The 23610-nt window shown below is 42.5% G+C and overlaps 2 protein-coding genes across 7 annotated transcripts in view; one reads left to right on the top strand and one right to left on the bottom strand.

The window, feature by feature from the left end:
- The first annotated feature begins 1712 nt into the window (after positions 1 to 1712).
- On the top strand, positions 1713 to 20225 carry RMI2 (RecQ mediated genome instability 2). Of its 6 annotated transcripts, none has more exons than XM_032447541.1 (7): positions 1713 to 9531; positions 9943 to 10029; positions 12897 to 13396; positions 13482 to 13656; positions 15858 to 15929; positions 16551 to 16613; positions 17909 to 19289. In XM_032447541.1, exons 1-4 carry the CDS (start codon positions 9524 to 9526, stop codon positions 13628 to 13630), a joined length of 744 nt encoding a protein of 247 aa, XP_032303432.1. In that variant the 5' UTR covers positions 1713 to 9523; the 3' UTR covers positions 13631 to 13656; positions 15858 to 15929; positions 16551 to 16613; positions 17909 to 19289. The 6 variants fall into 6 exon arrangements, with proteins under 6 accessions (XP_032303432.1, XP_032303429.1, XP_032303430.1 ...); XM_032447538.1 differs by adding an exon at positions 19310 to 20225 and having other exon boundaries at positions 1716 to 10029; positions 17909 to 18109; XM_032447539.1 differs by adding an exon at positions 16762 to 16879 and having other exon boundaries at positions 1716 to 10029.
- CYTH3 (cytohesin 3) overlaps positions 19627 to 23610 on the bottom strand; it is a 42705-nt gene continuing 38721 nt past the window's right edge. The window contains exon 13 of the mRNA XM_015877044.2: positions 19627 to 22991. Within this exon, the coding sequence (XP_015732530.1) occupies positions 22919 to 22991 (73 nt within the window). The 3' untranslated portion in view covers positions 19627 to 22918. The remainder of the gene's footprint in view (positions 22992 to 23610) is intronic.

Below are 23610 nucleotides of genomic sequence, written 5' to 3'. Positions count from 1 at the left end.
CCATAGCCATCAGCTGCTGCCAAGGAAGGGTCCCAGGTGTCAGGGCTGGAAAAAGCATCTCACCTGGTTCAAGCTTCTTGCTTCCTCACAGACCACACTGAAAATCACTCAACTCCTGACAAGTCTGCAATAAATAGCACTGTGGTATTCTGGCAGTCTTCCTTCTCTGTTTCTGTATGAAACTCAATGAAAATATTAATCCAGTACACACACAGGGAAGAATGCATTTACTTTCAGTGGCTGCATTTACCATCAAAGTTAATAGTGCTTCCTGAAAATGGTTTCTGATCCCCCTGAAAGACTGTGGGCTTTTCTCCCTTATTTATTTATTTAAAGGTTAATTTCGGGGAAACTGAACAACATATATGAAACTCTGAAATATCAACCTGAAGATAAATTGCGGTACCAAGAGTGTAACTCACATGAACTGCCTCCAGTTCCCTCAATTCCCGTGAATTCCCAGTTTCCACTAGCAGGGCAGGCAGGTCACAGTGTGGTTATTTTCTGCTAATCTTGTGCCAACATGTGGTTTTGGTCGTGGTAGACAGGTAGGAGGAGAGTGATTTGGAGGGGGTGGAAATACTAAATACTGCCTTCACCCCAGGGAGGTAAAGCCGTTGGTTTTCACAGCACAGCGCTCATTCAGTTTAGTCAGATCGTAATGAATCCTCTTTGTGTGACGGACCTGTAGCCTAAAATACCAAGAATGGTACAGCCCACACATTTCTGGCCAGCAGGTCGTCTCCTGTGATTCATTCAGCATCCTTTCTCTACTCTGCGTATGATGATCTCTCAAGTGTGTACTTGAAGGCAGGTCTACAGCTGATTCTGTTTCCAGAACGTGAGCTACAAGCAATGTGTTGTGCAGCATAGAAAGGGCATGAGTGTCCAAATTTACCAACATAGATCGCTAAGACAATTGCTGCTTTGTAGCAGAGACCCACACACTGCTGGAAGGAACTGACTGCTTCTGCTGGCTGTTAACAGCCCAAAGAGGCTTCCCTCTCACTTCACTCTCCTTAACCTCACAACAGTAAGAGTGGAGCTGGCAGCTTCCCAGCAGTCCTGTGACTGCTTTTAATTTGCATTAACTTTTGTGTAGACTGGGTCCAGCTGAAGTATTTTCTTGTCTGTATACATGCTCCTTGTTTGGGCTGTGGAGCTGTCCTGGGCTGAGTGTGTTCCACCAGGGAGCCCTCTGTGAACGTAGGCAGGTCCTTCACACCTGCACAGACACCCCATCACTGTTCCTGAGAGTAATTCATATTCTCTTAACTAGCAGTCCGTACTTCAGTGCAGCTCACACTACAACCTGCCTCCTGTGCTGCCCCCAGGTGCAAAGGCTCTGCTGGTGGATGCTGTGTGGTTACAAAACCTAAAACTGAAAACTTGGGCAATATCAGATTTACATTTGCACATGCAACCCGAAATCTGCCCACTCACATATCTGTGTGCTGAGTGACGTAAGGGTGCTAGTGAAATGTGTGATCTAAGTTCTTTCACAAAACTAGGACAGAATTTGCAGGAAAAGACAAGGAAGGCCTCTTGTAGCCTTCAAATGCTGGAATTTGCAATTGCTATCTTATTGACATAGCTTTCTATAGATAAAACTATGCTTTACTAAGAAGAAAGGTATAAGAAGAAGCTTTGCTAGAGTTGCAGTGTGGTGGGTTTTCTTTTTGGTTTTTTTTTGTTTTTTTTTTTTATACAAGCTTCTTGTTGTTTCATTACTTTAATTTCCAGAGGTAGACAGTTTGCTCTGTGGTAGGGCAGGACTCTGTCTCCATGTGCTTGATATGCTACTGTAGGTGCCTGTGCTGGTACGGTATATCCTATGAAAACATGACAGAGTTCAGCAATGGAAAACATGCATGCATGCCAGGTATGACTCAAAGACATCAGAGTGGATGGAGAAAAGTAACTTTATACTAAGGGTAAAAGGATAGAAGGGGAAGTACTTCCATCTGTAGTGAGTATGTGGAAACCTCACCAAAATCCAGCACTGAACACATGTGGCCTTTTGGAAAGTGTCTCTGCGCAAATGTGTCCCCAGCATCCAGAGTGATAAAAATCATGTACTGAGCTGAGTCGAATGGTGTAGCTGAAGTGGAGCTGTAAATACAGTAGTAGGCGGTTTCCTGCCAAAACTCCCCTGCATGTCCAAGAACCCACTGTGACTCAGCCATTGCAGTCACTGGGAACTCAGCACAGACACCCATTCTAGTTGGGTATTTTTACTTCTCTTTTTGCACCATATCGAGAGGGGCTCTATTCATCCATGGAGGAAAAAGACTGACAATATGGCCCAGTATTTTTGTTGTCTTAAGTAATGATCTTATTGTAGATCCAAGATGGAAGAAGCCATGCCCTTGGCAAAATAATAGCAAGAGCAATGCTGAGTAGTTTCTAGGTCAGCAGCTTCTAGGGTCTCACGTGTGCAAGAATATTTGACAATGCCAGGTATCATCCCCTCACTCCTCTGGATTCATAGCTTTGATACTTCCTCTGTCATTTAAGATAACACTTCCTTTAGTCCGTTTGGAGCCTGTGCAGATGGTTGCCTCTGTATGCAAAAAGTTTTGTACCCACAAAGCTTTACAATTAGCAGTGGCAATTAATAAAGGAGATCCGTAAGATCTACAGTTCCCATCAGCTAAGCTAGAATGGGCTGTTCTGCTCTTTTCCCTTCCTTATCCCATGCAGTATTTGTTCTGTTGCTTCTTTCTTCCTTCTCTCATTTCCAGCCTGTCTCATCTCCAGCTCACATTCCTAATTCTCTCTTCTTTTTTTATTTTTTTCATACTTCTCGTGTTTGTCTCAGCTAATTCTGTATTGGCCTCTTCCACAGTTCTGCTGGGATTTTGTCTCCATCTGACTTTTCTCTGCATGAACAAATCCCAGTGTCCCAGGCTTAAAAATTTACCCCGCTCTGCTCCTCTCTGCCCTCCAGGCTGCTGTTTATTAATTGCTTCCTGAATTTTCTGCTTGATACCCTTTTACTTTCAAGATGCTCTGTCTTTTACTTTCTTTCTCTGTCTCCAGTAACGTACATTTCAGACAGTTTTGCTTTTTGTTCTGAGAACTGCCTACCTTCTCCAGTTTTCCATTTAGCATCTGAAACATAACTGTGGTTCTGTTACTGAACTTCCTTTCTGGGAAGCACAGGCTCCTTGTACTTTGACTCAATTCGTTAACATTTAAGTGGATTCATTTTCTCTTGCACATTCTCAAAACGACCCACTTTTATCCTCTTTTCCTCACTCCCCTCCAGTAGGGCACACAGCAGTGCTATGCGGTTCATTCTGTTTGATGAAAGCCAACGCAGGGTTGCTTTTCCTCAGTCTTTTGCTGTTTTCACAGTTGTGTCTTGTGGAGGGTTTGGTCTGTTTTGAAATGCTCCAATCTGAAAAGCAAGAGTCAGGGTTTTCACCTGCAACCCCTGAGGAGGGGATACCCAAGGAGCAGAGTGCAGAGGGGAGGGATGCAGCGGGGTGTGTAGAAGGGAGCCAGCCAAAAGGTGAGTGTGATGCTTGGCTGGGGGCCTGAGGACAAACACTGCCAGAGCCCTTGTAGTTCAGCACTTCCTTCTGTCAGAAACACAGCGATACAGACTGGGAGCATAGTAAATCCACGCAGAAATTCTGATTTCTGATTTTTCTTTCAATGAGTGACTTGAATTCTACTTCCCCTCTTCCCCCACACACTCCTTTTTTTAAGTATATTAGTGCTTAAGGAAAATTTCTGTGCCGCCACGTGGGTAGCAGCCCCAACACCCCACAAACACAGAGCGGCTGCTGAGATCCTGCTTTCTGAGAAGAGCTTACCAGAATGACCGGAGCTGGGTGAGTAGGCAGAGCCTGGGCTGCTGCAGAGCACTGCACCCACCTGCATCCCTGTGAGGCGCACTGACTGCTGCAGTGCTCAGGACAACCCATACTCATGTTGGTGATGGAGAGCATTGCACCCGTATCTGCCGTGGTGAGTCACCTGCACCTTCTGACACTCTGGGATGAATTTCACATCAGGTTACTTTAGGGCAACATCACTGTCAATATTTCCTTTACTGAAATCTGGAGCCACAGAGGTGAAAATAATTATCTCTGCCAGAGTCATTAAAACTGGCTGCTAGTTCCCACTAGGGATAAAAGAGTCAGATTGTGAGCAGCACTCAGCGGTGCCATTCAAGTGCTCATTCTCTTCATAAGAAATAATAAAATTAATAAAATTCTTAAGTATTCAAGCATGCACCTGCCTGCACTTTTCTTCTGAGTGAATGGAAATTGAGCAAAGAAACAGGTTTGGGGGCAATTAACCATGAAAAAATAGGAATTCTGCCAGAGGCCTAGCCAGCCTATTTTTAATTTGTGGCATTCTTTTCTCTTAACTCCGTGTGCAACTTGACATTAAGCTTTAACTTGGAATGGGCTTCTTTACACCATGACCTTGAATTACATGCACTCTTTTGGAACCACCATACTGTGAGGTTGCCAAATTCCATGTGGCCTAAAATAATTCAGTAACGGTGCTGCAGTGTCCTGAACCCCTGGATGACGTGTCATGCCTTCAAACCCACAGCTCTGTGATGGCTTGGAAAACTTTCCATCCTGAGCTTCCCTCATTGTCTTCCTATGTTTTTTCTCTTGTGCATATACTGAAGTAGTTTGCAGGGACAGATTTAATAGGAACTTGGACTCAGATTTTCAAAGGAATTAGGAGAAAAGCCCTTTTCTCTTGTGCACTGTGCCTGTCAGCTATAACTGAGTGGGCTTTCTGGTGAAATAGGAAAGCCACAATGAAAAGAAAGGGAAACAAAGTTAACCAGAAAGACACTCCATTTGTGTTCGGTCTGTTTATATTTGTGTCTCTTGTTCATGGGAAGTTCTGCTTTTATCTTTAATACTATGGAAGTTCCTTTAAAAGTCAGTTTAGTTTTAATATCACTCAGTTTCCAAAGAAATCACTTGGATTTGTGTTCAAAAAACTTGCTGCCAAGCCCCCTCTGCTGGATGGAACCATCATGTTTTCATCCCTGCATGCTGAAGACATCCAGTAAAAGCATTATGGTTCATTATTGACAGAATAGTTACAGGCTGAGTTCAGAAGATCATTACTGTCTTTTTATGACCTATCATTATCTCATGGGTTGGGATTCAAATAAGAGTTGGGGTGGTCACTGCAAATATGTTCAAGTCCCTACATCTGAGCGAGTGTTCAGTCAGTCTGTCCTCTCACCATTTTATCATCTAAACTCTCCTCAGCAGTGTCCACTTTCTTCACTCCCACCATTCCTCTTATGTATTATTTACATCTTTTGCCAATGATCTCATTGCATGCAATCCAGGTCTACTTGTATAGTACACCAATACAGGGAATAAATAAATATGAATCCCAGCTTTTCCAGGGCAATTCAAACTTTGAAGACCTGCTTTGCTTGTCTCTAAGTGTGACAAAGGAAGTTTGCTAGATGAAAAACAATACTAGCTGCTGTTTTAACCATGCTTTTCATTTGTGTATGACAAAGCCTTTTGCAGGGGCCATCTTTTTAATTACAGATTGGGAAACAGGCCTGGCGAGGGAAGACAGACTGTCTAGTAAGTGGAGTGCTAGATTAGAACTAAAAAGACATGGATTTAAGCGCTGTTCTAAAACAGACTGGCTGGTTGGTGACCTTATTTAAATTAATTAGGCAAACTCTGAGTTCTCCCCTTTCTGGAAGGTGTTCTAACTGCAAAGCACAGCTCTCAGTGCAAGGGAAGGAGGAATATTTCTTAAGCCAAGGGAGACTCAGAGCCTAACAGTTTGAGCACTCAACTGTGAGTGGGAAATACTGAATTTCTGGTGTTTCCTCTGAGTGTTGTTACATATTGTTCTTTAAACAATTATTAAATAAAGTACATAAGAGTTATTTGAAGTTGAGCCAGGACACAGTGCCTCACCTCTCTCAAATCAATGCCTAAACCTGCAGGCTGAAAGGAAAGTCCCATTCTTTCCATCTGTAGCTCAATGGCTCTTGAATGCCTTTTGTGCACTAAAGCGAGTTCACAAGACCATAGAGCACTTACTTTTACAGGTTTGTAGCAAGGTCATATCTTCAAAATGAACTTGACAAGCATGTGCTTGAGTCTCTCGGTGCCAGAAAGGGACCTAAGCCTGAATTCTCAAGTGATCTCACTGGTCAACTATTGGATAAAACTGGTGGATTTAAAAGATGATTGAAAGAAAATGGTTTTAATAAAACACTGAAGGGATGAGATTCTTTTTCAGTTGGCAAAAATAGTGACAACTGTCCTATAAAGATCAAGCTGTAGTAAAGCAAAGTGAAAGGAAAACATAATGCATTTGTGTCTTATGTTAAAAATAGTTTGTGTGACATTATGTTTCAGATGAAAATATGAGCTAAAGTTCCCTGGAATATACTGTAAGTACAACTCATATCCCAGTGAGTTTAAATAAGTATTTAGCCTTAGCTACAATAACCAATAAATGCTAAAATTAACAACAGGTTTGGCCCAGAAAGAAGTTCAAGGGAAGTTATAAAGCCGAACTTGTGCTTAGAATTTGTATCTAACCTCTGCACGGAACCAGGGCAGCTGCTGAAGTAGAAGTAATCCTAGTTATGTGTTTGCAGCGTTTTGTGAGTGCACTATTTCCTGTCTGCTGCATTATGCAGCTGCACTGCCTCCCAGGTTTTAAGTCATCTGTTTCTTGATAACTGCAGCAGAGTGAAAAAGATTTTATTGCAGGGTCTGTGAGCAATGAAGGAAGAAGGAAAGAAAAAAAATAAAGATGCAAGAAGTACTTCATTTGCAAGCAGTGCATAATCAGAGACTGCTCTATAATGATGGGGAGCTCTCCTTCCTCCCAAGGCATTTGGCAAAGCTTAGACAAAGGTCAGAGCATTCTTGGTTTGCAATTGCATTATAGATGTCTCATCTCACCTTCACAAGAATCTTATGTTTCCATGGTCACAACTAACCTGCTTCCACACAGGCCAAACCGTGTGAGTTCAAAGTGTAGCACTTGGTAAAATCTAGCAAGTGGAGGCAGCAGCTCCATTCTATCATAGCAGGATGGACAGCCAGGGCTTGCTTGTATGGAACCTACCCCTGCCCTTTCTCACCTTCTGAAATGCACAGTCTGCTTACTTATAGAGCTGCCACAAGAAGATAGGACTTTTGAGCTGTTAAAATCAGGTGCTGCATATTTAGACACTTGTAGATAATATAACAATGTGAATGAAACACAGCAAATGAAAGCCATGATGGAAACTCATTGTTCAGTACATGTTTAGATGAGAGATGGCTATTGGGAATGATTGAAGCATTTCTCCTAAAGCATCTGTTGCTTTACACTAATGAAACAACCAAGCAGTAATAATTCCTACTCACATACCAGGAATTTCATGCAGCTTAATGCATGATAACAGATCAAAGATTTCAAGATAGTGTAAATTGCAACTTGCAAAACTTGCAGATTCCTTTGAATTCAAAACAGAAACTTAAGCTTTCCCCACACTGAGAGAACAACACAGCTCCACCTCTCTCCTGACTTTGCAAGTCTTTACAAATATTATTAGTAACACTCCACAGCTGCGTGATAAACATTACAGAAGTACTGGTGGAGCAAGGGCATAGTGTTAGGCTGGGAAATGCAGCCTTTAGAAAGAAACTCATCTGTCTGTTTTACATTTTAAGCTTACAGGGTGAATTTAGAAGATGCTCTAATTAGTTTCAGTTCCATTTCCTTCAGTTGGAATTTGTTTTCCCCAGATGATGTGTCCAGAAACGATACAGGATCTACAATTACATTTATAAGAAACAGAAGAGAAAGCCTTAAGCAAAAAGGGCATTCAGTGAACACTGCCACCCGTGATTAAATTGTGCCACTATTTAAATGCTCACTCCTATTAGTATGAACTTCAGGGGGTTTCTTAATAAGGACTTTTCTTCCCAGCCTTGATTCTGCAAGTTACTTAAAACCAAGGAAGGCTGAGCCAACCAGTGTGTTTTATAACCTCTGTACACAAATACTTAATGTTACCAGGAAAGGTGGAACTGGGGAGTGAGTGGGTCCAGCCACACTTACATATTAAAAAGTCTGCCCTGAAATATACATTCCTTTAATCAGAGTGGTTAACTCTACTTAACAAAGTGGTTTCCCCCATAGTTAAAAATAGAGGGGAAAAAAATAATAATTTATTTTTTTAAAAAAAGAGGGCCTGGAGAATATTTTTGCTGTCCAAAGAAAAAAAAATGTTCACCCAATTATCTGACATGACTGAAGTGGGTGTAAAATGGATTGCATCAGTTAACAGAGTGTGAAAGCCCTACTGACTGCACTCCAGCCTCCATAGTTCCACTGGCGACTGCTGGGATCCTCAAGGTCTGTAGTGGACCAAAATCCCTGAATTCCCAGCAAGCAGAGGCATCAGAATGAAATAAAGCAGGGTCTCTGTCAAAGCATAGGTTCAAAGAGGAGAATACAATTCTCTCTCTGCCTTAAAATCTGTGTAAACAATGAAAGTGAAAATACCTAATCTACATGTGAGGTCTGTTTGCTAGTAATTGCTCTATCTTGTACTAAAATAATCAAGATATAAGTGTAGCCAAAATACAGAGATAGGGACGTGAAAAGAAACCAGCCTGCAGCTTTCACTTTCACCCTGTGCGTTTCTTGTAAATGACCCTGTAGCCGGTAAGGAAGCCTGCATGATGAACTTTGCCTTGCAAATCCACGGCTGTCTGCTTTGCCTTTCTGAAGTGTCTGTTGCTTGGACTTCAGGGCAGCTCAAGTTGTAGCAGAGCAACAGTTCTTCAAAATTTCCTCAACAACATTTGTAGTTATTTGAATATAATTTGGAGTAAATGAGCACTGTCAGATTTTGCTGCAGAACTCACTACTGCAAGTGTGGTTTTGTGGGCTCTGCAGCTTTTGAAAATAAGGCATCCTGATTTTGCCTTTATCATCAGTTGCTGCTTTTTGTGACAAGCTGAAATCTTGCTGATTTACTGCCTTCGATATATTTGAGTCCCTGAAGAATCATCTTCTGATTTTTCATCATCTTTGAATTTCAAGTCCCAGTTTTGTTATTTAGGTGACTGCTAGATAATGAGCTGCCTTTAGCTTCATAGAAAACCAATGCAGACATGCTGCATGGAGATGCTCTGATCACAGAGCAAAATTTGCTTATTTAAGGAAAGTCATCATGCTTAGTTGCTTAGTTTCATTTGATACTCCAAGATGGGGACAAAACTACAAAATATTGGCTAGAACACATAGAGCAGTGAGGGATATTCACTTTTTCTACAAATTTTCAGTGACTAGAGAACATACACAGCTGTGCTTGATTGTATGAGCTTCAGCTGCCCCCAATCCTCATATCTGCTTAATGTCTCCTGAAGACTACAAAATCCTCCCTCACAAAGCAAGAGAGGTATATTTCCTGCTCTGGATTGCCACAACCCATTGGAAGCTCACTCTCCTCTTCAAAGAGCTTGATGTTAATCTGAACCTGCTTTCCTGAATGAACAGGTACGTACTGAGTGTGAGATTGGGATAAAATTTTTGAGTTGTTATTTTAAAACTCAACCACTTTTAATCTTAATTTAAATTAATTTAACTGGTGGTGGTGTAGCTCTAACGCCTTCGGTTTAAACACAGGAATGCTTGCAGGAGAAGATGGTCTCTTTGGACACAAGAAGACCCTGGCCTGCTTGAAGACTGGGTAGATTTCCAAACTCTTACCTCTCCCTACAGGGACAAGAAAGTTATTTCATGACCGTCTGTGCAGGTCTTGGACATTGTAGAGTCATGCTAATGTATGCTCTGTATTGGCTGTAACTTCGCAGCCTCACTGGCCTCTATGTGTTTTTCTAGTTTTTGCCATATATGATTTGAAGGTTCTGGAAATAAAATGCCGCTCTTCTGGTTGCTTTTCTTTAGGAAGATGATTCTGTTCTCATTCTCAATGGATAAGCTGGATGCTGGCGGTAGTGGCAGACTATTTACAGGAGGCCTGCAGCTGTCAAGGTAGGACATTGTGATTTGTATTCACCTACAGTGCTGATGTTAAGAGTCTTGTTAAGCTTCTCCTAAAGGTCCAGTATTTTTATGTAGTGCAATGAAGTAAAAAAAGTCTGAACCACTGAGGTCTCCATACAGCTGGCTTCCCTTCAGTCTGTACTAATACCTAATGCATTGGATGCCAGTCATGTTTCCTGTTTTAAAGTGTTACTGTTATGTTAGTGCAGTAGTTTAAAGCCTGTCTGGAAGTCGGCCCTACAGGTTATTTCTGAGGCGGTGAGTAGTACTTGTAGATAGTATGATTAAGATTAATTCCTTCTTTGTTCTTTAACCATGTCAGGATCCTTTTCCACAGAATGTGGATGTGTTTCAGTTACTGACCAGAGCATTTATAGCATGGAAAAGCACAAAGGGGTGACACCCACTTCTGCAGAACATGACTGGAGCTCTCTAAACATTTCCTCTAAGAATTCTCTGTAACTGAAATGAGTCAGCTAAGCTGGAGAATTTAGCACTGTTTTCACTGCCCATAGGAATGCATGGTGACAGGAACTGGTTAAGTTTGCATGATGGCAAGAGCAGTGAAATTATTTCTCGTGTTAAGGCTGGCTGTATGAGCTAAGGCTTAAACATTCTCTGCAGAGGTGCTTAAGCCAAATGCTTTTCCCCTCTGCCATACACAAGGTGCAGTCTTCCACTGACTCCATTAAGGATAAGCATACATGTATAGAACCTGTACTAGGCTCTCCAAAAAGAGCACAGGAGGGCACATTACTAAGGCTTTATTTGATAGCATTTACCACAAAAGTTAGTTCAGTTTTACCTTGGAGTGACTTCCATACAGTTTTGGCAGGGCGTCACTATGGGAGAGCCCAAACTGTTGTTGTTGCTATTAGCAGTGTTTTGACAACAGCACATGAATGAAGGCGCTCGCTGCCTTGTCCACGTCACCAATGAAGTGCCACTGACTCAGAGCTGCCTGCTAACTATAGTTTGACAGGACACAGCTGGAGTCTTCTTGTGTCAGCAGATGACAGAGCCTTTATCCAGCTCTTTTGAAATCAGTGGTGGAGCATGCTTTAGCATCTGTATGTCAGACCAAAAGCATAAATTACATGCAGCAAGAGTTCAAGCTAGGGAGGGAAACATCTGATTATCAACAGGTTAATTCCAACCCATTCATCCATTAAAGTCATTAATTTAAATTCAGTGGTGGTGAGATAGCCTTTTTAAAAAAAAAAAAAAAACAAAAAAAAACAAAAACCTGAATGATGAGGATGTTTTTCCAGGCTTCATGGAGCAGTGTGTCAGCAGATCCACTCTGCACCTTTATGTGGTACAAAACAAACACCAGAAAGCCACTGCACGCTATAATCCTGGAACTGACTCATAATTTTGTGTGCAGTATAAGAAAATAAGCATCAGCTTGGGTAGGTCTCTTAAAGGTGAAGCTTTACTGTTCCTTGTCTGCACTGGAAGTCTTGTTAGGGACTTCTCAGTAGTAGGAAAGAGACACTGAGAAAATGAAAGAAACTTTTCTGTAGACATTAATCAGAGGATTAGGACAGTGCTCTGTAAAACTTATCCAGGTAGGACGGGAGAACTTTTTCTTATTCATGCGTTGCCAGCACCTCTCACGTGCACATCAATGTGAGGAGCAAGGTCCTTGAAGACTACTTCTTTAGAAAGCATGTGTTGCAGCAGAAGGCAGAAGACTGAGAGCTTTCTAACCCACACAAAACAAAACTCAGTCTCATCCTGCATGCCCTCAGAATATGCCGGTAAATTAATTCCAGTTTAATTTATAGCCTGCCAGTCACCAACTCAGAGTCTTTTCCAGCAGCGTCGTGAGCTTTGTCTGCTGCCATTAACTGGAGTGTGACTGCTGTGGGATCACCTCCAGAAAACACTGCTGAGACAACAGGCGTTCTCCCTGCAGATCAGAGCATGTCTCGGTGCTGAGCCAGCTCTTTGGTAGGAACTTTGCACACAGTGCTGCGTAACTTTGCTTTTTACTGAAAGGAACAGATTTTCTGGTTTTGGAAAACAAAGCCATTACTCGGTGTATCTTGGCAGTGCTTCTGCCCTTCTCAGAACAGCTTCTCTAAGGAAAATCTTTTAAAAGGGACCTCTTAGTCTCTCCTACTTATTACACTCTTGTAGGGGTCTTGTCTTCATCCGTAGAATTAATGACTTAATAAGCATTAGACCCTCCTATTATACGGTAGCAAATAGGAATACAATACTTTCATCAATATTTGGCACAATTATTATTTTTTTTAATGTGAAACTAAAATATTGATGCTGTCAAGTGACTGCAGCTTAGGGGCATAAATTACAGCCATTCCTCTGTGAGCCCAGCTCAAATTCTGCGTTCATATACAGTAACCATCTAATGTCTTTCTGTTCCTGTAAGCCATACAATTTGATGGCCAGATTACATGATTCCGTATTGAAATGGCCGTACTCGGAGGGCAGTGTTTTTATTGTTATTACTAAGATTATTTTTTGTTCTTACTGTAAACGGTAACAAAACGTTAACTGCTTCCTTACACCATAAAAGGAATCAAGGCCCACTTACAGACGGCTCCAAACAGAAAATGTCCCCAGAGAAACGACATTGGGAGTAAATAATTCATGGAACAGTGGGCGAGTTGGGGGGGGAAAAAGGTCATTTGGTGTATTGTGGTACTTCAAACTGGGTGTTGTAAACTGAGGCTGTTTTGATGGAGAGCAAGATGTGTTTGAAGGAAGAAGGGCTGCAGTGAGTCGGTTCTGTTGGTACCACACTGTGAGAGCTCTGAACCGAGGAAACAGGCCACAGATCTGCCCCGTTATTTTGCTTCTCTTTGGTTTATCCCCTTTCCCATTAGTCGAGGACGATGCTCACTGAGAGGACCCGCAGCATCTCAGCATTGCACACCTAAGCCCAGCAGCTCCGCCCCTCGTATCAACAGAACCGACTGTGGGCCGGGCGGACGGAACCGACAGGCCCGTCACGTGACACAGCGCCCCCTCGCCGCCATTAGCGGCAGAGCCGCGCTCACGTACGCACGCGCAGTGCTCCCTTCCGGCGGCGCGGGGCTGTTTCCCGCCCTTTCTCTCGGCGCCATGTTGGGGGCCGGCTCGCTCCCGCCGCTCAAGGTTCTTTCCTCACAGCTGCGGGGCGCGGTGCGAGGAACCGACGGGACGTGGCGGCTGGAGCGGGCGGAGGGCAGGGAACCGCTGAGCCTGCGGGCCGTGTGGATGCAGGGCACCGTGCTGCACGTGGAGCGCGGCGGAGGCGGCTCGGCCCGGCTGCGGGATTGCGGCGGCAGCTTCACCGTGCTGGGGGTGGAGGACGTGCCTCAGGGCCGGCCGTGCCTCAGCGCAGGTACCGCTGTGTGGAGCTTTGCTTCTCCTCTCACTCATAGAATGAAGACGTGAGGGTTAATTGGATTTCTAACGTGTTCTTTTAGGGAAGTACGTGATGGTGATGGGGGTGGTGCGCTCCTGCAGCCCCGAGCCCGTGCTGCGAGCAATAAAGATGACGGATCTTTCCGAAAACCCGGTGCATGAGGAGATGTGGAGCCTGGAGGTGGAGGAGCTGCACAGAGTCATCCCCTGAGCGCTTCTGCATCACAGACTGGAAGTGTAATTTGTTTCTGTTTGTTTCTATGCGGAGCATTGAGCCACTCGCGGTAGTGCGGTTTAAAGCCTGTTACCTGTGGAGTATACAGGGAATAATACAGGAGGGAGAAGTCAGGCTCAGAGCTCTTTCCTCCTGAAACTAAGCTTTTAAATAGATCTTTAAGTGAGATCTTTACAGACTAAGGGCTGGGTTTAAGGAGGATGCACTTCCATCCTTGAGTTTAGTATTTCAAACCTGTCCCTGTCAGGTGCAGTTGTATGAGGGAAGTTCTGTGTTCTGAGGCTTTGCTGATGAGATACAAAACATGTGTACAGGATTTTGATAGAATTTTATACTTTGGTTTAATGCTGGGGAAGAGTCTCTTGTGGAATCCTGTGGTCATTAAAAAGAATGGTCCGTTGGTCACATACTGGCTGGCAACTTGTTTCTTTTATCTTGTGGTAGATGCTTCTCCATCTAAATGCTTCTCACGTCAAAAGCCTGAAGCTCGTTGCAAGTGAGCTGAGCCCATCTCATGCTTTCTAACTAGGCAGTAAAATCCTGGAAGCAGAAGCCTTGTATCATAATATTGATCTCACTAAAATGCACACACACACACGTTGGTTCCCAGCTCCTGGGAAGTTTTCTGTATCTGATCATGATGAAGCTCTGAATGTTGCTTGATCAGAGAGAGATGCATCTCTTAACTGAAGAAGTGCTTCGAGAAGATCTGTGTTGACGTTAGTAGTGCAGTAACTTTGGGTTTTGAAGCCAAGGCAGGATGTTTTTCTAACAGTTCACCTTAGAAGTGCTTTCCTGGGAACTCAAAGCAAAAGCAACTCAATGTTGAATTTCTGAAGAAGGGAATTGTAGCGATTGCTGTGACTGCAGCTGAGTTTGGCAGGTGGAGGGAGAGCTGTGCTGGCTGCTGCAGGGCGTCTCTGTGAGGGAGCTGTTTGGTGCTGCAGGGCCCTGCTGAGTACTGGGAGTCCTCCCTTTTTCTAGAGCTGTGTTGCTGTTGTGTGGCATTGTACATAGAGGAGTGACAGCACTCTGCAGCCCTGCCTTGCAGAGCAGGGGCTGGGATGTTGTTCTAGAGCACTTGGTTGTTGGGACCTCGAAGAGGAGATAACTGGAAGTGCTGCATTAGCGACCATAACTGAAAGAAACCTGGGCTTGCCTGAATGCTGGGGAACTCACCTGGTCAAAACCTGGCCCTGTGCTTTCTGAATTTTTTCAGCCTGGGATAAATGCTCAAAACATCAATTTTGCTACCAAGTTTTGGGGCGTAAGAATCTGTGCTCTGTGCAGAAACATCTGTGAACTTTCACAGCTGGAGATGTTAGAGGTGCGTTGTAGGTACCAAGTAGGTTGCCCTGAATGTAATTCCTCCTATTTATTTCCATGGAAACTACAACAGAGCATAACAACACTTTCCAAAAGAGCAAGTTCTCAGTTACAAAACACTGTTTTCAATCTGGCCGCCGCTGTCAGCCTGTTCACTTGGATGAGCTGATTGAGCTGCTCCTCATATTGTGGTGTGACAGCTGTGCACAGCCGTGAAGAGTATGGCTTGTCTTTCACAGCTCTGTCACCACTACTGAAACATCACCCGCTGCCTCACTGTGCAGGTGCAAACCAACCTTGAGAGGCCTAATTTGAGAAACAGTGAAGGATTTTGTCATTTAAAGCTTGTCAGTGTTTTGAACACTTGTGGCCCTCATCAGTTACTGTCAGCCAGCTGTACAGTCACTAAGTGTGAGTGCGTTCCAGATTGCAGCTGTGAGATGATGTGATACTAAGCTTTGCTCAGTTCTTACCATTGGAATGCAGTGAATTATGTTCTGGCTTTGAACCGAGGGTTTGTCTCCTCAGCAGTTTATGTACCATAAATAGGTACAGCCAAGTCCTATTAAAAACTAGTGCTTGTTAGTAGATAGTTGGGCCCCTGGTTGTGTGCCAGCATCACATGCTCTGGCTTCAGCTCTAATACAGGTGGAGCACGAGGATGTTCCAAAACAAAGTCCATGCAAGTAACTGAAAAATCAATCAGTGTTATGTGCCTAAAAGCATTGTACCGACGTGAGCCCAGCTGCTTGTTTGGTCTCTGTGAACATCTATAGGAGCCATTTCAACTCCATTCTAACTCTGTACAACAGTACAACTTTATTCTATGACTAATAAATGCAAATGTTAATAAACATTTTACCTCATTTTGATGCAGGAATACGTTTCATGGTTTGGTTACTGACTTCTGAGAAGGGATTCAAAGACACGTGAGGAGAACATACCACTGGTAAGCAGATACAAGGAAGGCTTTTTCTCTTCTAACAATGTCTACTTTGATAAGGGAAAAATCAACCTGTGTGAAAACAAGACAGTCATGAATGCTTTCTTTTCTGTGTGTGGTTTTGTGTTAGTTTTTTTTAAGGCTGTTTTATTTCAGTTTTAGACCTCTTGTGGGTTGGGGCACTTCCCTGGTAAGAGGTGAGTTTCTCCAGAATGCGATGAGCAGCGTGGTAGCAGTTCTGGGGAAAAAGTCAGCAGCATCCATGCATGGGTTCAAGTTTGATGTGCAGGTTCTGCAGAGAAGCTGACTTGTACTGACCTCAGCTGGAAAACGGGCATCTTTTAAATGTATTCATGCTTTTGAAGAAGCAATTTTGTTACTGACAAGGATTTTCCTTATATTGTTAGGTAGCTGATATTGTGTCTAGTATCTTCTGGTAGATTTTAACTTCCTGACATTGGCTGTGGCCTCAGGTGTTTCTGTGTGAAAAGCTGTCCCTTTGTACTAGCTGTACTTCATTACCTTCATCATCAGAACCCTCACTCATTAGCACATAGTGCTTTCCCTACTGTTGTTATCCAGATAGCTATTTTATTTTGGATGTTAAAAAGGTTCTTCCATCCCCAGGGCTGGTATTTACCATTCAAGAAAGGCTCACACTGAAATGGAGATAAAATCCAGTTAAGTTTGGTAAGTACTTGATGGAAATTAACAACTAACACATAATGCAGTCTGTTCTTACACTGAACTGTGGGGGATCTATTAATGGAAAAACAGGATTGGATTTATTTACATTTACAGAAAGCTGTAAAACATATTCCAACATCTTTGGTTACAGATTTGTCTTAAATACATCAAACTGAATGGAAAATAGAAGCTGGCTGGCTTCGGTCTCCCAGCTGCCCAGCCACTCCACATCTGTTTGACACAGCAGCATCTGAATGCTCAATGCTCAGGTTTTAACAAAATTTGGCTCTGCATTTCATATTCTTATGTTGATGTCAGCTTAGCTTTAAAACCACTTGCTGCCTGTAAGATCCTACCCAGATTGAAACGTCCCAGCCATCTACTGTTTGCATTCTGGGTAAATTCAGTAAATGAGGCAGATGATGCCACCTAGTGTTCATTAGCACACATGGGAGTACGTGTGTGTGTACCGAGTGCTTGTTTTCTGTGTTTTTAATCTGTCTGTTTTTATGTTTTACGGGTAACACAGTCATCCACAAATACTTGATGACTGTCTCCTTCAGTAGTAACAGCTCAGCAAGCACTTAAAAGTAGGGGGTTTTCAGCATCCCACAGGTGTGCTCATAGTCACCAGCTCACTCTGTGGGTGCTGGTCAGCTTACAAATGAAAAGGAAAAACAGTTCATTTTATATATAAAAAAACCCTCAGAATTCTGAGGTAGGTGTCAAGATAGTCCTCAGGCTTCTGTCAGTGACCTCATCACTGTCTGTAATGTCATTTGAAAACATGCAGCTCCTCTGAAGGTATCGTGCTCTTTGCTGGAAGACCTACTGGAATGTGGCACAGAACAAATGCTGATGCTGTCTGAACAGATACATCAGCAGTTCTTGGGCAGGATGTGTAACTACTTGTAGGTATCAGGAAATGACAAATATTAACGTGTGTGGAGTTTCTTTCCTCTGACCTAAATTTTTCCTCTTTCCAAATGTTTTATTTCTGTCTTAGGAGAATGGTATTAATTGTATAATTCAGTTATGCCTTATCTGAAATTCATGGTGTCATTCAGTAACTTCCATAATTAGCCTTATGTAGTTTAATTAGCTTTCATAATTAGCTTTAACCTGCTGCACTATATAAATTGCTGCATATTCGTTAACTGCAGCTGGTTAATTTAGGAAAGACGAGATTAAAGTGGTAAGAATTGAACTGTAAGGGATAATCACTGTAGGGAGACTGTCTACTATTCACGTTGTAGCCCTGGTCAAATACTTAATGTATGTGTTCTGTATCACTCCAGCAAGCAAGATGCATATTGTTCTTGAGGACCTCCTCCTAAAAATGAGGAACAAAGAACCAGAAAAAGCAAACATAAACCAGAAGAGAAGTGAGCACGAACCAGAACAGAAATGGAGAAAGACTGAAGAAGGGAAGAAGTGGAAAGCTTAAAAAGGCCGAAAAAGAAAAAGAAGCCTGAAGACAAACATCAAATGCAGTACAAGTAAGCAACGGTTCCAGCACTGTCAGCAGTTTGTCCTGATTCTTTTCTTCCTCTTTTTCATTGTTTCTACCTTAACTTTAGACTCACGTTGTTAGCATGATAAAAGTGAGGACAGGAAAGATGTTGGTGGTCTGTGTTAGGACATGAGATTGGGTCTACATTGTCCAAATCACATCTGCTCACTGTTGTTGATGAGGTTATGGCAGTTTTATTCACACATTCCAGAAACAGACTGTTACTGAAAATGTTTCTTGAAGGTGAAGTTATGATCAGCAAAGAATGTTTGTGTTTTCAGACATGGACAACCAAAAGTTTTAATCTAAAAATATAGTTTTGGGGTGGAAGCTGATAGTTCACAAATTCTTGTGTGAACTTTGATTCTGTATGTATCCCTTTGCTGAGAAAAAATTAAGAGCTGGACCGAGGACTTTAAAATATCACTGCTCTAACTAAGTGCTCTAACAGACTTTCCACATTACTCAGGACAGAAGCATTCTGTTTGTACTTAATTTTAAGCATCTCTGCTCTATCCTTGATCAAAACAGTACAACACTCTCCTGTGAGTTTTCTGGCCAGCAGATGGCAGACTCGTGGGGTTTTTCAAAACCAGGCAGAAGTGCAGCAGGAAAGTGGAAGTCCTGCACCCAGAGCAGCAGCCAGAGCATTCAGATCATTGGGCTGTGTCAGTGAAGGAGGTGTCCTATTTGCTCTTAAATCAGGTAGTTTTGCCCTTCTGTTCTCTACAGTTAAGTTTGCATGGCACTGAAATACAGGCATATTTACTGTGAGGCTCTTAGAGGCCTTGTCAGTCAGCTCAGTCCAGGATCACAAATCAAGCTGCATGCAGCTTTGTGACTTCCTTGTGGTAACCCAAAGCTGCTGAGCCAGCTACCTGTTGAATGTCAGAACAGGGAATGGCAGCGCTTCCCCTTTCAGATGCAAGTTACTGATCAAAGCTTACAACTCACTATAAGGAAAGCCAACAAGGAAAAAGCTTACTGTACTAAAAAAGCTCTCTGTCAAATCCAGGCTGTAACCATTGAAACCAACCACTCAACATTATCAAAATCAGCAACTTTACTGTTCTTTTATTTAGTCATTAATTCCCTTTCATGGTATTGCTGGGTTTTTAGGTCTTTAAATAAATGTAATCTTAATTGAATAAAGAAATTAAAATTAATGACTGCTTTCATCTCTCAGCTCCCCCTCTTCCTGCAGCAGCCGGGCATTTACCAGCTCTCCTTTTGGGCAGCCCCTGGTCATGTAACACAGGAACTTCACTGGCTTTGCTTGCAAGGTGAGCACAGCAGAGCTGCTCTGGGGAGTTCCCAGTCTGACCTTGGAGTCACCTCCCATTGACCTGCTGTTCTGACTGCTCTTAGTGCAGATGAGCAGGGAACCTGCCTTAACTGCAGTGCAACTGAATAATCTGGTTTGTAAAATTGGCTCTCAATCTCTATACAAAAATCTGACCAATTAACACTCACTTTTGCTAAATGAGGAGCTCCAGGGCATTATATACTTTCACACTTTATTTTTGAGGATGTCCAGGTTTAAGCAAAAGGTCTTAATGATAAATGACAACATTAATATTGCAGTGGATTTACACAGACCATTACATTTTTAACAATGATTGATACAGAGTATTTGTCATGCAAATCACTTGTGTACACCAAGTAATGCTTATATCAATACATATCTGTACAGCATTTACATTTTATATTTAAACTCTAACTAGAAACATTTTCCAAGAAAATATAGAAAAGAAACTGGTAAGCCACAAGTCTTCATTTGTAGCATTTGGTCTACAACAGACCGAGCTTTTCCAGCAAGCATATCTACATAGATATGTAATAAACTTTAAAAAATATGTATTGTTTTTATATATGAAGCATTATAAATGCTGCTTGGTTTACAAAGGTTGTTTTGTACCGGTTTAAAACTGTTCAAGATGTTAACCAACGTAGAGCTTATTTTGTCAGAATATTGTAAGATTTAAGTCAGTCCAGCTGAGCTTAAGTATTTATATACAGTTCTCTCCCCAGACTGCACTGGCACCGTGGCTGAAGTTAGCGGCCAGGTCTGGATATTCAGAGGAGCCATACGCGTGGCAGAAGCAGTAATGGCTCCTGCTGGCCCCTGTAGTTTCAGAAGGCAACGGTAAAAGCAAAGAGCTGAACAATTACACAGCTTTCAGTGCAGCAGGAGGGAGAAGGCTGTCATTCCCAGGGGACTTTTCCTCAGCACAGCCAAACCATAACAGTATTGCTTTAGGCCGCAGAGCAGCTTGTCATGATAGCTACACCTGGACTTGAAGCCCAATCAGGAAGGGAAAGGGCGAGACATTTTTTCTTCACCCTCAAAATAGTACCTGAACTTGGCCAAAATTTTCACAAGCCACTTTGTTTTACTGGCCTCGTGACCAGTGGAAATTCTGGGCCAGTTTCACTCCATGTTAATACTGTTACAAAAGAACAACCACCATTTGAAATCAAATATAATTACAAACAAGACGTTCCATCAGCTTTGGTAAATGAAATAGCTGTATTGAGCACCGCAAGTAGCTGTTTTAGATGTCACGTTTTAATGCTACAAAATAATGTTTTTTTTTCTTGCTATAATATCTTCAGATTCCTGTTACTGTAAATAATCGCTTCTGCAGGATGTAAGAACTTCCAACCAAGTACAGCAAATGAACTCTCAAGGCTTTTCCTTCATGCTTATCAGCAGACTTCCTCATCAGGTTAAATAAATACATTTTCTTGCAGAAGATAGCTAAGAATACCAGAATCGATTAAGAAAAAAAGTGCTTCATGGCTTACTAACGTTTTGGTAATCTCACTTTTCTCCAGGAATAAACTTTGCTGTGTTTCACCTTTGCACTCACCGGCTCCTGTTTGGGCTCATCACTGTTTGCATGATGAATCTCATCCAAAGCTGGAACTGGGGAGTGCATGGCTTCAAAGGAGAACTTGAAGTTGCACAGCAGAAAAGTCATTACATCAGCAGCTGCATCATCATGCTGCTTCACAGACATAGAACGTACAGCTTCATTTCCATAGAGTTTAAATGGCTTCCATTACACAAAGATATCCCACAGTGATACTTACTAATAATAAGTACTGGGATTCTACCTCCTTTGGCTGAGTTTTGCTTCAGATCTGAGCATTCATCCAAGCAGCCTGCAATTCCCACACACTGGGGAAAGTCTGCAGTGTAGGACAGATGACTGCAGTCTGTCTCAGCCTTGTTCTGAAGCATGCAATAAAGCAAAACAGGCTGAAACCCTGCACAAAGCAATGCAAAATCTGTAAAACAGCAACCACAAGTCTGACTTCTTTAAAGGTAAAATGAGATTTGCAAAAGATAACTTAGCATCTTGCCAGTGCAGCAGAATTCCCTGTCACATATCCAAGAAGCAAAACTGCTTTGGCATCACGCTGGGTCACCCAGGCATCCATTGGCACAGCAGGAATGGCTCAGGGTCAACGAGACAGAAAAAAATGTACTGCTAGAAGAGCAGTAAAAACACTTTGTGTCCTCACTGTGCAATGAAGAATGTTCTGTGCGCTGCCAACAGGAAAGTGCTGTGACAATCTTCCATAAGTTAACAAGAAACCGTGCAGGGGCTCATGGCAGGAGGTAACTGACAGTAAGGTTATGTTCTTCAGGTACAAATAAGGATATCTACTCATTTTCAACTTCAGCTACTGAAGTAGAAGGAAAAATCTGTCTTCTAAGAATGCAATGAAAATACCCACATTTTCTGTATGTTCCAAGTTTGTTATCAAGCAAAGAAATGGATCAGTGCTGCCTGCTCACCTCCCTAGGGCTGGATCTTGCAGAAAGATTACGTTTTCCTGGTTTTTCTCCCTTAAAATCATGAAGTGCACGTGAAATTATGATTTCAGGGTGTTTTCACATGCAAAGCCTGAACCCTTGCAACTCACGCAAGCTCTGTCACCTTATTCCTTTAATCCTAATAGTGTTAAACTACAATATATATAAAACATAGGAAGGATGCAACTATATAAAAACAGATTAAGTCAGTCATTAACTCTCACTGCTTATTGTGTGAGCAGACTGTAAAGAGTTTTTGCCTTCTAGCAAATGCCAGACCACTCTGCGCAGTGTCATGGCTGCAGACAGGCCTGTGCTGCTGGGACCTGTCTGTGTTTCAGTGCATTCACTCCAACCCTTTGGCACTTGTGACTGCTGTAGCTGCCTGACACCAAGCTGCACTTCCAAAGAAGAAAAGCTGTTAATACAGAAGGTGGAGCACACGCTCTAAATGAAGGCTTCATTTACTGCAAGACACATAAGACTTGAAAACTGACACTGCAAGTCTCCTGCCTATGGAAATGTGCACGGCTGCCCTCTAGTCCAGTTTTTAGTGTTGCATTTAACTGAGAGAAAAGCACTTAAAACACTTTTCCATTTATGGGCAATGAGCTCAAGAAACAGGTATGGGATATTTTACTGTTCTTTCCTTCCCAGTCCAAGCCAACTGTAGTTACAACTAACACAAGTGGAAACAAAGCTTCCGTGTCTTCAATTGCATTAAGTTCCAAGAAAATTATCCTCTGGGATTTGAAGCTTACTTCAAATTACACACTAATAACTTCTCCAAAAGGTCTTGCTGAGATTTTATGTCATAGTAAAGTGTGTGTGTATATGTATATATATATATGCATTTATATATATATATAATTTTACAGTTACTGTCTTTAGTTTGCCCAACATTTACATTATCTCTCCATCGTAGCCCATGTAGAAGTCGATGCAGATACACACGCTACTGATCAAGTCCTATTTCTTGTTTGCAATTCTTCGTTTCCTTGTTGCCAGCATATCATAAAAGGGATCCCTGCTGATACTTGCTCTAGAAGAAACAACGTGAGTTGTCAGTTTGATGAACTGTTCTCTGCCTTTGAAAACTCAAACTATTTTGTTCTCACTTCCCTTTGGATGACTCCACACTTCTAATAAGTTAAAGATTGCTGACCTACAGTCACAGAATAGCTCACGTTGGAAGGGACCCACAAGGATCACTGACTGAGTCCAACTCTCAGTTCTACCTGGGACCACCTGAAATCCAAACCCTGTGTCTGGGAGTGGTGCCCAAGCACAGTGTGAGCTATGACAGCACGGAGCTGTGAGCAGCAGCCTGGTCAGCCCGGTCCATGCCCACCACCCTCTGGTGCAGCGCCTTCCCCTGACCCTCATCCAGCCCCCCCCCGACAGCTCCATGTCAATCACTGGGCCCTGTCACTGTGCCCGCACAGCAGAGCTCAGCGCTGCACTCTGCTCCCAGTGAAAAGAACTCTTCTGATCATCAAAAATATTGGTTTATAAGAGGATGTTTAGCTATGATTTGTTAGAGCTCACACTTCCATCTCAAACATAACTTGAACAAAATTCATTCCTTTAAGTTTGGGTCTACTACATAAACCTTACAAAGGAATTCACATTGTGAATGATGAACAAGCTCAAGATAGCTG

Source organism: Coturnix japonica, chromosome 14 (genome assembly GCF_001577835.2).
Source record: "Coturnix japonica isolate 7356 chromosome 14, Coturnix japonica 2.1, whole genome shotgun sequence".
Lineage (NCBI taxonomy): Eukaryota > Metazoa > Chordata > Aves > Galliformes > Phasianidae > Coturnix > Coturnix japonica.
Note: the sequence above shows the minus strand (reverse complement) of the source record. Positions and strands in the feature narration are given on the sequence as shown.